The 16,838-nt window shown below is 52.0% G+C and overlaps 1 protein-coding gene across 1 annotated transcript in view; it reads left to right on the forward strand.

The window, feature by feature from the left end:
* Window positions 1–16,838, forward strand: part of wdr11 (WD repeat domain 11) — a 151,691-nt gene that overhangs the window by 30,157 nt on the left and 104,696 nt on the right. The window contains exon 4 of the mRNA XM_038773684.1: window positions 9,220–9,393. Coding sequence (XP_038629612.1) covers window positions 9,220–9,393 — 174 coding nt within the window. The remainder of the gene's footprint in view (window positions 1–9,219; window positions 9,394–16,838) is intronic.

The following is a 16,838-nucleotide window of genomic DNA, read 5'->3' on the forward strand; positions in this document are numbered from 1 at the left end:
ACACACACACACACACACACACACACACACACACACACACAGACCCCCACCCCCATTTTGCTCAGTCTTTTCTAATTATGACCAGATTGCTTGCGGTGAGGAAGAAAGTTGTGCTTTATTTGGATGCTTAATTATGATTTTGTATACATCTTTTTGTTGTTTTTAAATTTACCCTCCGTATTTACTGCTCTACATTCCTGTTGATTTGGATGTACAAGCCATATTTTCAAAATTGTAAAGGCTCCCCAGTGACATTCCCTTCAACACATTAAACAAAATTGGAGGAGTGTTGAGATCTCAAAGAAGCTTATCAGGCCGAAGAAGGTTAGCGATGGAGGCCATGAAGAGAATTGGAAATAAGAATGAGAATTTGGAATTTAATGCAGAGGAGGTGTAGGTCAGCAAGCAAAAGTTGGTGGTTTAATGAGACTTGGAGGGAGTTAAGATATAGGCAGCAGATTTTGAATGTGCACCGGTTTGCGAAGGATGAAAAGTAGAAGGTCAGCCAAAAGAGCATTGGAATAGTCAATTCTAGAGATAACAAAGGCAAAGGTGAAGGTTTCAGCAGCAGATGAACTGAGCAAAGGGAATCAGATGATGTTACGGAGGTGGAAGTAGGCAATCTTGGTAATGGAATTGGTACGTGATTGGAAGGGTGCCGACCTGAATCAGCCATATCTACAGCTACTAAAGTTGAGTAAAGACTGGATTGATGTCCTTGACGCAATTCTGAACCATTGCTACCTACTCATGGTAGCGCACTGGTTAGCACAGTTGCTTCACAGCGTCAGGGTCCCAGGTTCGATTCCTGGCTCTGGTCACTGTCTGTGCAGAGTCTGCACGTTCTCCCTGTGTCTCTGCAGGTTTCCTCCTGGTGTTCCGGTTTCCTCCCACAAGTCCTGAAAGACATGCTGTTAGGTAATTGGGACATTCTGAATTCTCCCTCGCTGTACCCCAATGAGCGCCGGAGTTTGGCGACTAGGGACTTTTCACAGTAACTTTATTGCAGTATTAATGTAAGCCTACTTGTGATAAGAAAGATTATTATTATTATTCCCTTCCCTGGACGCTGTACCCAGCTGAATCCGGCATCCTGTTCAATTCACAACTGAGTTTTCAACCCCATATCCTCTCCATTGTAAACACTATGCGCTTGCACCTCGATAAAATATACTACCTCTACCTCAGCTCACCTAGTGAAACACATACCCAATCCTTGAACACCTCCAGGCTCCATTGCTGTCTTGATAGTTTTATAATTATGAGGTTTATAAGGCTGTTTTGTTTTGAGGCTGTATTTTTAATTTAAAGTAAAATGAAAGTCATCCTGTGACCTGTCCTGAAGTCTGCTTGACAACAAGGCTGGGTGGTTTGATTGTTATTAATTTAAGCAGGCCCAGATTGTTTTACTGGGAAGAAGATGCAATATGTTCACTTAGAAATATTGTTAACCTACGTGCTCAACCAAAACTCTGCTGTTTGAAATGAAATGAAAATCGCTTATTGTCACAAGTAGGCTTCAAATGAAGTTACTATGAAAAGCCCCTAGTCGCCACATTCCGGCGCCTGTTCGGGGAGGCTGGTATGGGAATTGAACCGCGCTGCTGGCCTGCCTGGGTCTGCTTTAAAAGCCAGCGATTTAGCCCTGTGCTAACCTTTTTGTGTTCATTTATAACCTCTGTCCCTGATTGATCCACAAACATCTTAAATTTAAAGTTCTTCTTGTGCATAAATTCTTCCATGGCTTTCTCCTCCTTCAGTAATGCTGAACATTTTTCAAACCTGTTCCAGGCCTGAACTCTATCACTTGCACCTGCACAATTGATACTCGTATCTTCAGATCACCTATTCTTCACGCCCTGGAATTTCTTCTCTAAACATTTCCTCTCTCCATTTCTATCTTATTAAATATCCTTAAAATTCCTTCCTTTGACCTAAATTTTGTTCATCCCTCACACTGCTTCCTTTCGCTTGCCATCCATTTTCTCTTTGCAGATGCGTGAAGCACCTTGGGGCATGTTATGATGCTATATAATTATAAGTTGTTGTTGCTTAGTGTAAATATATCAACAACCAGACGATTCTAAACTTACAAAGTCTGGAGTAATATTAAATCCTTTTTCTATTTTACTGTTTACCGTTTTGGACCCAGACCTCTCTGTGGGGCATATAATATTTTCATTTGGGAAGATTAAACTATATGACTTATGATTTTAGTCAAAAGATGCTAACCATCATGCAAAACAGCTTCTCACCCATTGACTCTGTCGATACCTCCCTCTGCCTTGGGATAGCGGGCAGCATAATCAAAGAACCCTCCCACCCGAGTTATTCTCTCTTCCAACCCCTTCCATCAAGCAGATGATGCAAAAGTCTGAGAACACGCACTAACAGATTCAAAAACAGCTTCTTCCCCACTGTTATCAGACTCCTTAATGACCCTCTTATGGACGGGACTGATCGCATTATACATCTCTTACTGTGTGCTTCACCCGATGCCTGTGTCTATGTATTTCCTTTTTTTTAAAATAATTTTTATTGAAAGAGTTTTTCCATACAAACATTTACCCCTACTAATTTTTAAATTATTTACAACACAATCCCTCTAGGCAAATGTCCCTCCCTCGCCCGCCCTCTCGCGCGCACCAGTCCTCCCCCCCCCCCCCCCCCCAGGCAACCTTAACAAACAAGGCAGCCTACAGTTTCAGACATGAGCAGCGAGCAGACTTGCCCGCGTTACAGTCGTGCATGTCCCCCCACGACCCTTGCTGCCCCCCCCCTCCCCCCCCCCCTCCCTCCCTCCCTCTCCCCCCCCCCTCCGGGTTGCTGCTGCCACGACCCCGAACGTCTATCTCTGATCTAAAAAGTCAAGGAAAGGTTGCCACCCGCCTGGAGAATCCCTGTACCGACCCTCTCAGGGCAAATTTGATCCTTTCTAGCTGAATATAGCTAGCCATATCGTTAATCCAAGTTTCAACGCTTGGAGGCCTCGCGTCCTTCCATTGAATTAATATCCTTCGTCGAGCCACTAGGGATGCAAAGGCCAGTATTCCGGCCTCCCTAGCCTCCTGTACCCCCGGTTCTACCCCGACCCCAAAGATCGCAAGCCCCCATCCTGGTTTGACCCTGGACCCCACCACCTTCGACACCGTCCTTGCCACCCCCTTCCAGAACCCTTCCAGCACCGGACATGCCCAGAACATATGCACATGGTTCGCTGGGCTTCCCAGACATCTGACACACCTGTCCTCACCCCCAAAGAACCGGCTCATCCTTGTCCCCGTCATGTGAGCTCTATGCAGCACCTTAAATTGAATGAGGCTCAGCCTCGCACACGAGGAGGAAGAATTGACCTTCTCCAGTGCATCCGCCCACGTCCCGTCTTCTATCTGCTCTCCCAGCTCCCCTTCCCACTTGGCTTTCAGCTCCTCCCCTGATGCTTCTTCCGCCTCCTGCATTATCTTGTAGATGTCTGATATCTTCCCCCCTCCGACCCAGACCCCCGAGAGCACCCTATCACTCGCCCCCTTACTGGGGAGCAGGGGGAACCCCTCCACCTGCCGTCTAGCAAATGCCTTCACTTGTAAATATCTGAACATGTTTCCCGGGGGGAGCTCAAACTTCTCCTCCAGCCCTCCCAGGCTCGCAAACCTCCCCTCTATAAACAGGTCCTTCAGCTGCCGTATGCCCACCCTGTACCAGCTCTGAAATCCCCCGTCGATGTTCCCCGGGATGAATCTATGGTTCCCTCTTATTGGCGCCGCCAACAGACCTCCCATTTCCCCCCTATGTCGCCTCCACTGCCCCCATATCTTGAGGGTGGCCGCCACCACCGGGCTCGTGGTGTACCTCGTGGGGGGGAGCGGCCATGGTGCCGTTACTAGGGCCCCCAGGCTTGTGTTGCCACAGGACGCCCTCTCCATTCGTTTCCAAGCTGCCCCCTCCCCTTCCATCATCCACTTGCGCACCATTGACACATTTGCCGCCCAGTAGTACCCCGAAAGATTGGGTAGTGCCAGCCCTCCACTGTCCCTACTCCGCTCCAAAAAGACCCTCCTCACCCTTGGGGTGCCATGCGCCCACACGTAGCTCATGATGCTACTCGTCACCTTTTTGAAGAAGGCCCTAGGGAGGAAGATGGGCAAGCACTGAAATAAAAACAAGAACCTTGGGAGGACCGTCATTTTGATTGACTGCACCCTCCCCGCCAGCGACAACGGTACCATGTCCCACCTCTTAAATTCCTCCTCCATCTGTTCCACCAGCCTGGAAAAGTTCAACTTGTGGAGGGTCCCCCAGTTCCTTGCCACCTGCACCCCTAAGTACCTAAAGCTCTTTCCTGCTCGCTTGAAGGGGAGTCTCCCAATACCCTCTCCCTGGTCCCCCGGGTGTATCACAAAAACCTCGCTTTTGCCCAAATTTAGTTTGTACCCCGAAAAGTCCCCAAACTCTGCTAATAGTTCCATTATCTCCGGCATTCCCCCTTCTGGGTCTGCCACGTACAGCAGTAGATCATCCGCATACAGCGATACTCGATGTTCCTCCCCTCCCCTAGTCAGTCCTCTCCACCCCCCTGAACCCCTCAGTGCCATCGCCAACGGTTCAATCGCCAGTGCGAAAAGTAGGGGGGATAGGGGACATCCCTGCCTGGTCCCTCGGTGGAGCCCGAAATACTCCGTCCGACCTCCCGTTTGTCACTACACTCGCCGTCGGGGCCGAGTAGAGCAGCTTCACCCACTTAATAAAGCCTTCCCCAAACCCAAACCGTTCCAACGTCTCCCACAGGTACTCCCACTCCACCCTATCGAATGCCTTCTCCGCGTCCAGCGCTACCACTATCTCAGCCTCCCCCTCCACTGCCGGCATCATAATTACATTCAGCAATCTCCGCACGTTCGTGTTGAGCTGCCGCCCCTTCACGAACCCCGTCTGGTCCTCATGGATTACCCCTGGCACACAATCCTCTATTCTAGCTGCCAGGATCTTTGCCAGCAACTTGGCATCCACGTTCAGAAGCGAGATAGGCCTGTAGGACCCGCACTGCACGGGGTCTTTATCCCGCTTCAATATCAGGGAGATCAGAGCCTGCGACATTGTCGGGGGCAGAACCCCCCCCTCTCGCGCCTCATTAAAGGCTCGTACCAGTACCGGTCCCACCAAGTCCACATTTTTCTTATAGAATTCCACCGGGAACCCATCTGGCCCCGGCGCCTTCCCCGCCTGCATCTGACCTATTCCCTTGACTAGCTCCTCTAGCCCTATTGGCGCCCCCAGCCCTTCTACCAGCCCCTCCTGGACCCTTGGGAACCTCAATTTGTTTAGGAAGTCCTCCATTCCCCCTCTCCTCGTCGGCGGCTCAGACCGATACAACTCCTTGTAAAAATCCCTGAAGACCCCGTTCACTTCTTGCCCCTTCTGCACTACCTTCCCTCCCCTCTCCTTCACTCCCCCAATCTCCCTAGCCGCATCTCGTTTGCGAAGCTGGTGTGCCAGCATCCTGCTCGCCTTTTCCCCATACTCATAAACCGCGCCCTGTGCCCTTCTCCACTGCGTCTCTGCCTTCCTGGTGGTCAGCAGGTCGAACTTGACCTGCAGGCTGCGCCGTTCTCCCAGCAGCCCCTCCTCTGGTGCCTCCGCATATCTCCTATCCACTTCCAATAGCTCCCCCACCAGCCTCTCCCTCTCCTGCCTCTCCTTTCTTTCTCTGTGCGCCCTTATGGAGATCAGCTCTCCCCTGATCACTGCCTTCAGGGCCTCCCAGACCAGCCCACCTGCACCTCACCCGTGTCATTCAAGTCCAGATAGCTCTCAATGCTCTTCCGGACCCTTTTACACACCTCGTCGTCCGCTAACAGCCCCACATCCAGCCGCCACAGCGGGCGCTGGTCCCGCGCCTCCCCCATTTCCACATCCACCCAATGTGGTGCATGATCAGAGATCGCAATGGCCGAGTACTCAGCTTCCCGTACCCTCGGGATCAGCCCCCTGCTCAACACGAAGAAATCGATTCTGGAGTACACTCTATGGACGTGGGAGAAAAAGGAATACTCCCTCGCCCTCGGCCTACCAAACCTCCATGGGTCTACTCCTCCCATCTGCTCCATGTACCCCCTCAGCACTTCTGCCGCTGCCGGCCTCCTATTGGTCCTTGAGCTCGATCTGTCTAGCCCGGGGTCCAGCACTGTGTTAAAGTCCCCCCCCATGATCAAGCCCCCTGCCTCCAGTCCCGGAATGAGGCCCAATAGGCGCCTCATAAAACCCGCGTCATCCCAGTTCGGGGCATATACGTTGACCATCACCACTTTCTCCCCCTGCAGCTTACCCTTCACTATCACATACCTACCCTCCTTATCCGCCACCACCTCCTCCGCCACGAACGACACCCTCTTTCCCACCAGAATCGCCACCCCCCGGTTCTTTGCGTCCAATCCAGAGTGGAACACCTGTCCCACCCACCCCCTTCTCAGGCGAACCTGGTCCACTACCTTCAAATGGGTCTCCTGTAACATTGCTACATCAGCCTTCAGTCCCTTCAGGTGTGAGAATACCCTTGATCTCTTGACCGGCCCATTCAACCCCCTCACGTTCCAAGTGATCAGCCGGGTCGCGGGACGACCCGCCCCCCTCCCCTGCCGATTAGCCATGTCCTGTTCCCTGCTCGCCCCGGGTCGACCCTCCCCTTCTGACCCGCTCCCCATGGCGATGTCCCCCTCCCCCCACCTCTCCAGTCCTCCACTTCTCGTTTCTGGTCTTTTCAGCAGCAACCCGGTGTCCCTCCCTAACCCCCCTCCCCCCCCAGGCTAGGACCCCTCCTAGCCGCGATGTACCCTCCATTGTACTCCCGTAAGTCAGCTGGTTCACGCTGACCCGGCTGCTCCTGCCACACTCCGACTCCCCCCGGCTCGGGGGGGGGGGGGCCTCCCCCCCTTGCCACTCCTCCCTGGCCCCGCTCCAGCGCGGGAAAGGTCGCCATTGCTAGCCACGCCCCGCACTCCTCCCCTCCCCCCTCCTCTGCCCCGCGCGCGGGAAAACAGAGGAAAGCCCGCGCTTTCGCCCTGCCACACCCCACCCCGCCATCTTCAGTTCCACCCCCGTCCCCGTCCATGCCTGTAAAGAACCCCCCCTAGGAGCCCATATCCCCGATCTGCTCTCCCCCCCCGTCCCGCCTCCCCAACTTAACATTATAAATAACAGATAAATAACAAATAACAATGTACTTAACAGTCGCCCTCTACCAAACAGCATAAATAACCATAAATAACCATGAATAACCACAATAACAATAACTAAGGGAAGTTGGCAAAGGGGGAAAAAACATCAGAAGAAAAACCACAGCAAGAATTCAAAATCCAAACAAAGAATTCAGCTGAAAGTACCCGAGCGGCCAAGGCCGCCAAGTATCCCCTGGGTCTAATTCGAGTCCAGTTTCTCTTCCTGTACAAAGGCCCACGCCTCCTCTGGGGACTCAAAATAGTGGTGTTGGTTCCTGTAGGTGACCCACAAGCGCGCTGGCTGCAGCATTCCGAACCTGATCCGTTTTGCATGTAGCACCGCCTTCGTCCGGTTGTACCGGGCCCGCCGCTTTGCCACCTCCGCACTCCAGTCCTGGTAGACCCTCACCGTCGAATTCTCCCACTTGCTGCTCCTTTCCCTCTTGGCCCACTCCAGCACTCTTTCACGGTCGCTGAGTCGCTGGAACCGCACCAGCACCGCCCTCGGGGGCTCATTTGCTCTTGGCCTCCTAGCCATGACCCTGTAGGCCTCTTCCAGCTCCAGGGGCGAAGGGACGGCCCCTGCCCCCATCAGGGAGCTCAGCATTTCTGCTACATATCCCGGGAGGTCTGACCCCTCCAGGCCTTCTGCCAGGCCCAAGATCCTCAGGTTCTTCCGCCTCATTCGGGTATCCAGCTCCTCAAAACGGCTCTGCCATTTCAGGTGGAGTGCCTCGTGCACCTCTACCTTTCCCACGAGGACCGTGGCCTCCTCCTCCCTCGCAGTCATCTCCTGTTGCAGCTCCCGAATCGACGCCTCTTGGGTCGCCTGGGCTCCCATCAGCCTGGTGGTCGTCGCATTCATTGACTCCAAGAGCTCCATTTTCAGCTCCGTAAAGAAGCGCAGGAGAGTGGCCTGCTGCTCCTCCGCCCATTTCCTCCATTCCTCGGGTGCACCACCGGCCGCCATTTTGGTCGTCTTCTCCCGCTTTTTTTTGGGAGCTGCTGTTGCTCTCTTTACCACCCCACTCCGGGTACCGACCATAAAGTTGGTCTGGTTCTCTTCAGGGAGCCTTCCCCCACCGGGATTTGTCCTTACAGCGCCGTTGGGGCCCTCCAATCGGCCCGAAAACACCTTTGCAGCAGGAGCAGCCAAACGTGCGACTTAGCTGGTCATAGCCGCAACCGGAAGTCCCGTCTATGTATTTCCATTGTGTATTTATGTATGTTCTATGTTTTTTCATGTATGGAACGATCTGTCTGGACTATGCAGAACAATACTTTTCACTGTACCTCAGTACACATGATAATAAATCAAATCAGATTAACCCCTTGAGCCCATGTTGCCGTTAATTTTAAAAACTTTTTTAGAGTACCCAATTCATTTTTTCCAATTAAGGGGCAATTTAGCATGGCCAATCCACCTAGCCTGCACATCTTTTGGGTTGCGGGGGCGAAACCCACGCAAATACGGGGAGAATGTGCAAACTCCACACGGACAGTGACCCAGAGCCGGGATCGAACCAGGGACCTCAGCGCCGTGAGGGAACAGGGCTAACCCACAGCACCACCGTGCTGCCCTTGTTGCCTTTAATAATCAGCACATAATGTGATAAGTAAAGAAAATTACTTATTGAAGTAATTTGCAACAGTATGTTTGTTTTTAATACACTTATATTGCAGAGTGCTGACTTTGTAAATGTATGAACTAGTGATGAGTTTCTGCCTGTACTCTATTGGAAATTAGTGGTAAAAAGTGGACATTCCTGAGTCACATTGTACCTTTTACAATCAACCAAGAGGCACATTTGCTCATTAGCCTGATGTGCGGTCAAGCCAGGTTTGAAATGTGATGACATGCCAGATTGTTGTGCATCTATTATATGAGATTTCTTTAAATTGCGTGATTAAATCTTATTCTGTATTGCTTAAAGCTCAGCCATGCTCTCATCCTCAAGCCGAAAGGAAACACTGTTACTGATATTTTATGTTTCCTTCTTGCTAATAGACATGGAGTGGCTGTGGAATCAGGATGCCTCCCGAGACCTCCTATTAGCGATTCATCCACCGAACTACATTGTTCTTTGGAATGCAGATACTGGTACCAAATTGTGGAAGAAAAGTTATGCAGAAAATATACTTTCCTTTTCGTTTGATCCCTTTGAGCTATCAAATCTAGCTTGTAAGTTGATTCCTCTTTCTGCTTAAATAGAAGGTATTGTATCGCAATTTTGTGATATCAGTGATTAGAATCACTGAAGTGGTGTATGCAACAAGGTACAATTAATTTGGCAAGTCAGGGAAAATGATTGGCCATTATAGTGCAACATCCTCCTATCAATGATTGCAATCATTTCTGTAGAACAATTAAGATACAAAATCCACAGCAATTTAATAATTTACAACAACTGAAATGTAGAGGATCAAATGTTAAGCCCTGAGGGTTTATAGAGGGTATCACTATCTTGGGAGAAGTACAGGGGAATGGCACGAAGTCATGATGTGTGTTTTGGAGAACTGCTGCATGACACGATTGGCCAAATGGAGGCTTCCTGCGATGTAACAGCTTTGTGATTCTGTGAATTCACAAGAAATAAGCTGCAAGTTTATTTTTCTACAAACCTTCAACAAATTTTAGAAACTGTTTGCCTCTGAATGATTCAATACATTGACTAGTTAAGGTGTTGTAAACATTTGACTGTGGCAAAACCTATTTTTTTCTGGTTTTGCAACGGCACAAGATTGGGTGAGAAATGTAAAAATGATTGATCTAGTTTGGAGTTCAGTCATGTGTGGTGTGTGCAACTTTCAAGTCTTTACAGCAAAAAAGCTGCTTCATTTTTCAAAAGAAAAGCTCCTCACGGAGCCTAATTGTGAAATATTTTTAACTCCCGTCCTTTGAGGCCAAGAAATACCTCTATAAAATGATGTGCACTTTATAGAAAAATTGTGTTTCTTAACGTTATGAAAAGAATATTTTCTATTTTATCCCTGAAGTCAGTGGCAGTAGCCTTCTGTCTGTCCGTGTGTGACTTCCCTACTTCCGTATTAATGAGGAGTAGAACTTCTGTTCCAATTTTCATGCCCAATTCTTAGGTAAGCCCCTACTGTACCTCATCTCTGTGATATTTCTCACTCGGTGTCCATTACTGGAGTTTTTATTTGTGATACTTGAAATTTATGCAGTCTTGCTTGTTTTCTACCACCTTCAGTGCCAGATCAGCATTCCAAGGCTGACATATGCTACACTTGCTACTCTGAAACGAGGTGCAGAATTTGTTGTGCAGTGCAGCATAATCTGAACACTGCAAGTGGTCTATCATTGGATTTTAGGCGGAACCCAGTCAGAGAAGAGCCCTGTACCTGTGTATTTATTTTATGCTTCCTTGGTCTATATTTAATGATTAAAATTAAACAGTTCAAATATTCATGCATCTCTTACATAAGGCACTTATTTGAAATATTGGAAGCATGGTGTCAACAAAGCGACAAAAGTATTGCAAAAATTCCGGTTTTGAAATAGCATACCATGTTTTTAGTCCAGCCTAAGTATTTGGATCGCCTAAACCCTTTGTAAGCTAACTACATGGACTTCATATGTTATAAGAATGTAGACCTACTTGTTGGTTCCCAAAGCACTAAAAACATTAAAGCTGGGGACTTCCGGTGGCGGCGATGACGTAGGAAGCCGCACATTTGGGAGCTCCCGTTTCAAACGGACTTTTCAGCTCTTTTTAGAGCCCAAAACGGAAATTTATCGACATCTCCCGGTGGGAGAATGTGTGCTGATTGACTTTCTCCGCAGTTCATGACTCGAACTCGGAGTGGAAAGGGGTAAAAAACGGAAGCAGCTCCCCAGAAAAAACAGGGGAAGGAATCCAGGATGGCGGCCGGCGGAGCTCCAGAGGAGTGGAAGCAGTGGGCCCAGGAGCAACAAGCTGCTCTCCTGCGCTGTTTTGCAGATTTCAAGGCTGAGGTACTGAGCTCTCTGCAGTAACGAACAAAAGGCTCGGAGATTCAGACGACCCAGAGTGCTGCCATCAAGGCGTTGCAGACCAAGGCCACTTAACGAGAGGAGGAGGCCGTGGTCCTCGTGAGTAAGGTGGAGGGGCACGAGGCACTCCACAAGAAGTGGCAGGACCGCTTCGAGGAGCTTGATCACCGCATGAGGCGGAAAAATCTGCGGATATTGGGCCTTGCGGAGGGGCTGGAGGGGTCGGACCTGACAACCTACGTGGCTACGATGCTGAACTTGCTAGTGGGGGCCGGGTCTTTCCATCTGCCACAGGGTACTGGCCAGGAGGCCTAAGGAGAATGAACCCCCTCGTGCGGTGCTGGTGAGGTTCCACCGGTTCAGTGATCGGGAGTGTGTGCTGCGCTGGGCCAAGAAGGTGAAGAGCAGCAACTGGGAGAATGGGGTAGTACGGATCTACCAGGATTGGAGTGCGGAGGTGGCTAAGCGGCGGTCCGGATTTAATCGGACTAAAGAGGTGCTTTACAAGAAGAAGATAAAGTTCGGAATGTTGCAGCCTGCCGCCTGTGGATAACTTATTTGGACCGGCATTATTATTTCGATTCCCCGGAGGAGGCGTGGGCCTTCGTGCGGACGGAGAAACTGGACTTGAACTAGGGGTTGGGAGTTGCGGGGTCAGTTGTAATACTTTATTGCTGGTTTCTGCTGTTGCTATGTCCTTTTTTTTCTGTACTTTTGCAATTTTGATATGGTTATTTATGGGGGTGTTGTTCTGTTTTTTTTTGCTGTGGGGCATTGTTTGAGTTTTGTATCTTGCGGGGCGGGTTGGGGGGGTTTGTTGTATTCTATGTCGGGTTGGGGGTATGGAGTGGGGCTGGTATTTGGGAGCTGCTTCAGAAGGGTGTGGTGGGGCAGTGCAAAATCGCGGGCTTTCCTCTGGTTTCCCGCGCTGCGGGGCTGGGGAGTGGAGACGATAACGGGGGGAGGCGGGGCCGTAACTGGTTCTTCCCCGCGCTGGAGTGGTGCCTGGAGGAGGGATAGGATGGGAGATGATCCCACTTTGGGAGGGGTCGGATTATTGGCGGGAGTTTCCGGGGTCAGCAGAAGTTAGCTGACCCATGGAAGTGCAATGGAGGACGGTTCGCGGCTAGGAGGGTTCCTAGCCTAGGCGGGGAGGGAGGAGGGGAAAGGGGATGCCGGGTTGCTGCTGGTAGGGTCAGGAAGGAGCTGGTGTGGGCCGGGGGGACAGAGGTGAGGTGTTGTCGCCGTGGGGACTGGGTCGGGTGGGGGGTGCTGGCCTGGGGCGGGCAGTCGACGGGCTATGGCTAGTCGACGGGGGAGGGGGGGGGCGGGATGCCCTCTGATCCGGTTGGTCACCTGGAATGCGAGAGGATTGAATGGGCCGGTGAAGCGGTCGAGGGTACTTGCTCATCTGAGGGGGCTAAAGGCAGATGTGGCAATGCTTCAGGAGACCCACCTGAAGGTGGCGGACCAGGTCCGTCTGAGGAAGGGGTGGGTGGGGCAGGTTTTCCACTCTGGGTTGGATGTGAAGAACCGGGGAGTGGCGATTTTAGTGGGGAAAAGAAACTTTAATATAATTTTAGTGAGGGGGGGGGGGGGACGATGACTTCAATACGGTGTTGGATCCTTCACTGGATCGGTCCAGCTCTAGGATGGGTAAGAGGCCGGCGGCGGCCAAGGTACTGAGAGGGTTTATGGACCAGATGGGTGGGGTGGATCCATGGAGGTTTGTGAGGCCGAGGGCACGGGAGTACTTTTTCTTCTCCCACGTACATGGGGTCTACTCTCGGATATACTTCTTCATGGTGAGTAGGGGACTGATTCCGAGAGTGGAGGAGGCCGAGTATTCGGCCATTGCAATCTCCGACCACGCTCCGCTTTGGATAGAGTTGGAGATGGGGGAGGTGCGGGACCAGCGGCCGTTGTGGCGGTTGGATGTGGGGTTGTTGGTGGAGGAGGAGGTGTGTAGGAGGGTCCGGGCAAGTATTGAGGGGTACCTCGAGGTGAATGATACGGGAGAGGTCCAGGTGGGGATGGTCTGGGAAGCCCTGAAGGCAGTGATTTACATCCGGGCACACGGGGAGAGGAGCGAGAGGGATAGACTGGTGGGAAAGATGCTGGAGGTAGACAGGAGGTACGCAGAGGCACCAGAGGAGGGACTGTTGGGGGAGAGGCGCAGCCTGCAGGCTAAATTTGATTTGCTGACCACGAGAAAGGCGGAGGCACAGTGGAGGAAGGCACAAGGGGCAGTGTATGAACATGGTGAAAAGGCGAGTAGGATGCTGGCTCATCAGCTCCGCAAGCGGGATGCGGCTAAGGAAATTACTGGAGTGAGAGACAAGAGTGGGAATGTGGTGTGGAAGAGGGTAGAGGTGAATGAGGTCTTCAAGGACTTTTACGTGGAACTGTACCGGTCGGAGCCAACGGGGGAGAGGAGGGGAATGGAGAAGTTCCTCGACGGGCTTTCTATCCCGAAGGTGCAGGAGGAGCAGGTGGAGGGGTTGGGTGCGCCGATTGAGCTGGAGGAGCTAGTTAAGGGGATCGGGCAGATGCAGTCCGGGAAGGCACCGGGACCGGATGGGTTCCCGGTGGAATTTTATAAAAACATTTGTGGACCTAATGGGCCCCTTGCTGGTGCGGACACTTAATGAAGCGTGGGGAGGGGGGACTTTGCCCCCGATGATGTCGCGGGCACTGATCTCGTTAATCTTAAAGAGGGACAAGGACCCCCAGCAGTGTGGTTCATACAAGCCCATATCTCTCCTCAACGTAGATGCCAAGGTGCTGGCAAAAATTCTGGCCACCAGGATAGAGGACTGTGTGCCAGGGGTTGTACACGAGGACCAGACAGGGTTTGTGAAGGGAAGGCAGCTGAACACGAATGTGCGGAGATTGTTGAATGTCATCATGATGCCGGCGATTGAGGGGGAGGCAGAGATAGTGGTGGCGCTGGATGCGGAGAAGGCCTTCGATAGAGTGGAGTGGGGGTACTTATGGGAGGTGTTGGGGAGGTTTGGATTTGGTGAAGGGTTTATTAGATGGGTGAGGCTGCTATATGAGGCCCCGATGGCGTGCGTGGCCACGAATGGGAGGACGTCGGAGTACTTCCGGCTTTACCGAGGGACAAGGCAGGGTTGCCCCCTGTCCCCCTTGTTGTTTGCATTGGCAATCGAGCCGCTGGCGATGGCGTTGAGGGATTCAGAGAGGTGGAAAGGTTTGGTGCGAGGTGGGGAGGAACATAGGGTGTCGTTGTATGCCGATGACCTGTTACTGTATATGGCGGACCCGGTGGGAGGGATGCCGGGGGTGATGGAGCTGCTAGCTGAGATTGGGACCGTTCCAGGTTATAAACTAAATTTAGGCAAGAGTGAGGTGTTTGTGGTGCACCCTGGAGACCAGGAGGAAGGAATTGGTAGGCTCCCGCTTACGCGGGCAGGGGAGAGTTTTGGGTACCTGGGGGTGCAGGTGGCCAGGGACTGGGGGACTCTTCACAAACATAATTTCACCAGGCTTGTAGATCAGATGGAGGAGGAGTTCAAGAGGTGGGACATGCTGCCATTGTCGTTGGCGGGGAGGGTGCAGTCCGTCAAAATGACGGTGCTTTTGAGGTTCTTTTTCCTCTTTCAGTGCCTGCCCATCTTCATCCCCAGGGCCTTCTTTAGGAGAGTGACTAGCAGTATCTTGAACTTTGTGTGGGCACATGGGACTCCGAGAGTGAAGAGGGTTTTCCTGGAGCGAGGGAGGGATAGAGGCGGGCTGGCGCTGCCCAACCTTCTGGGGTACTATTGGGTGGCCAATGTGTCAATGGTGCGTAAATGGGTGATGGAGGGGGGAGGGGCGGCGTGGAAAAGAATGGAGATGGCGTCATGTAGAGGTACGAGCCTGGGTGCCATGGTAACGGCGCCGTTGCCGCTCTCCCCTAAGAGGTATACCACGAGCCCGGTGGTGGCGGCGACCCCAAGAATCTGGGGACAGTGGAGACGGCATAGGGAGGGAAACAGGTGGCTCGATGGAGGCTCCATTGGGTGGCAATCATCGGTTCATCCTGGGGAAAAAGGATGGGGGATTTAGGGGGTGGCAAAGGGTGGGCATCAGTAAATTGAGGGACCTATTTATTGGCGGGAGGTTTGCGGGCCTGGGGGAACTGGAAGATAAATTTGGGCTTCCACAAGGGAACCATTCAGATACTTGCAGGTACAGGCGTTTGCTAGGCGACAGGTAGAGGGATGTCCTTTGCTGCCCTCGTGGGGGACGATGGACAGAGTGCTTTTGGGGGTGTGGGTCGGAGAGGGGAAGGTGTCTGACATCTATAAGGTAATGCAGGAGGTGGAAGAGTCGTCAGTGGAGGAGCTGAAGGCTAAATGGGAGGGGGAACTTAGGGAGCAGATAGAGGACGGGACTTGGGCGGATGCCTTGGAGAGTGTCAACTCTTCCTCTTCATGTGCGAGGCTTAGTCTCATCCAATTTAAGGTGCTGCACCGGGCCCACATGTCCAGGACTAGGATGAGTAGGTTCTTTGGGGGTGAGGACAGGTGCACCAGATGTTCGGGGAGTCCAGCGAATCATGCCCATATGTTCTGGGCATGCCCAGCACTGGACGAATTCTGGAAGGGGGTGGCGGGGACGGTGTCGAGGGTGGTTGGATCCAGGGTCAAACCAGGGTGGGGACTCGCGATTAACGGAGTTGCGGAGGAGCCGGAAGTGCAGGAGGCGAAAGAGGCCGGTGTCCTGGCCTTTGCGTCCCTAGTAGCCCGGCGGAGGATCTTGCTGCAGTGGAAGGATGCGAGGCCCCCAAGTGTGGAGACCTGGGTCAATGAAATGGTGGGATTTATAAAATTGGAAAGGGTCAAATTTGCCCTGAGAGGATCAGTACAAGGGTTCTATAAACGGTGGCAGCCTTTTCTGGACTTCCTGGCTCAAAGATAGGTATCTTGGTCAACAGTAGCAACCCGGGAGGGGGGGGGGGGGAAGAGAGAGAGAGAGAGAGAGAGGGGGCGAGGGGGGGGGGGCAGGGGGCGAGGCGGGGGGGGCAGGGGGCGAGGCGGGGGGGGCAGGGGGCGAGGCGGGGGGGGGGCAGGGGGCAGGGGGCGGGGGGGGGGGCTGGGGGCGAGGGGGGGGGCTGGGGGCGAGGCGGGGGGCTGGGGGCGGGGCTGGGGGCGAGGCGGGGGGCGGGGGGCAGGGGGCGAGGGGGGGGCAGGGGGTGGGGGGGGGTGTTCCTCATTATAGTTTCTATTTTTATTTATTTTTTCGCTACGGTTATGTAACTTAACATTGTGTTAATTTAAGTTGTTAATATGTTGGGTTGTTCATTTTGGAGGGGCGAAGGTTCATGATTGTTGTCATTATTGTTATTGTTGGTATTTTAGTATGGTTTGATGTTGTATACAACATTTTTCAATAAAAATTATTTTTAAAAAAACATTAAAGCTGGGGATCGGAATTTTTCACATTTGTATAAATACATATACGTGGAGCTTTCTCCTGGCTGAGCTCAGTTATAGATCCAGATTGTGTATTTGTCAGAATAACACTACTTTTCACAGTGCAGATGGCAATCTACATCTACTTGTCTAACTGTTCAGGAGATTTTTTTAAACCTGTATGTTTCCTGCCTAACAAATAATTTGCAGGAT

Source organism: Scyliorhinus canicula, chromosome 16 (genome assembly GCF_902713615.1).
Source record: "Scyliorhinus canicula chromosome 16, sScyCan1.1, whole genome shotgun sequence".
Classification (NCBI taxonomy): Eukaryota; Metazoa; Chordata; class Chondrichthyes; order Carcharhiniformes; family Scyliorhinidae; genus Scyliorhinus; species Scyliorhinus canicula.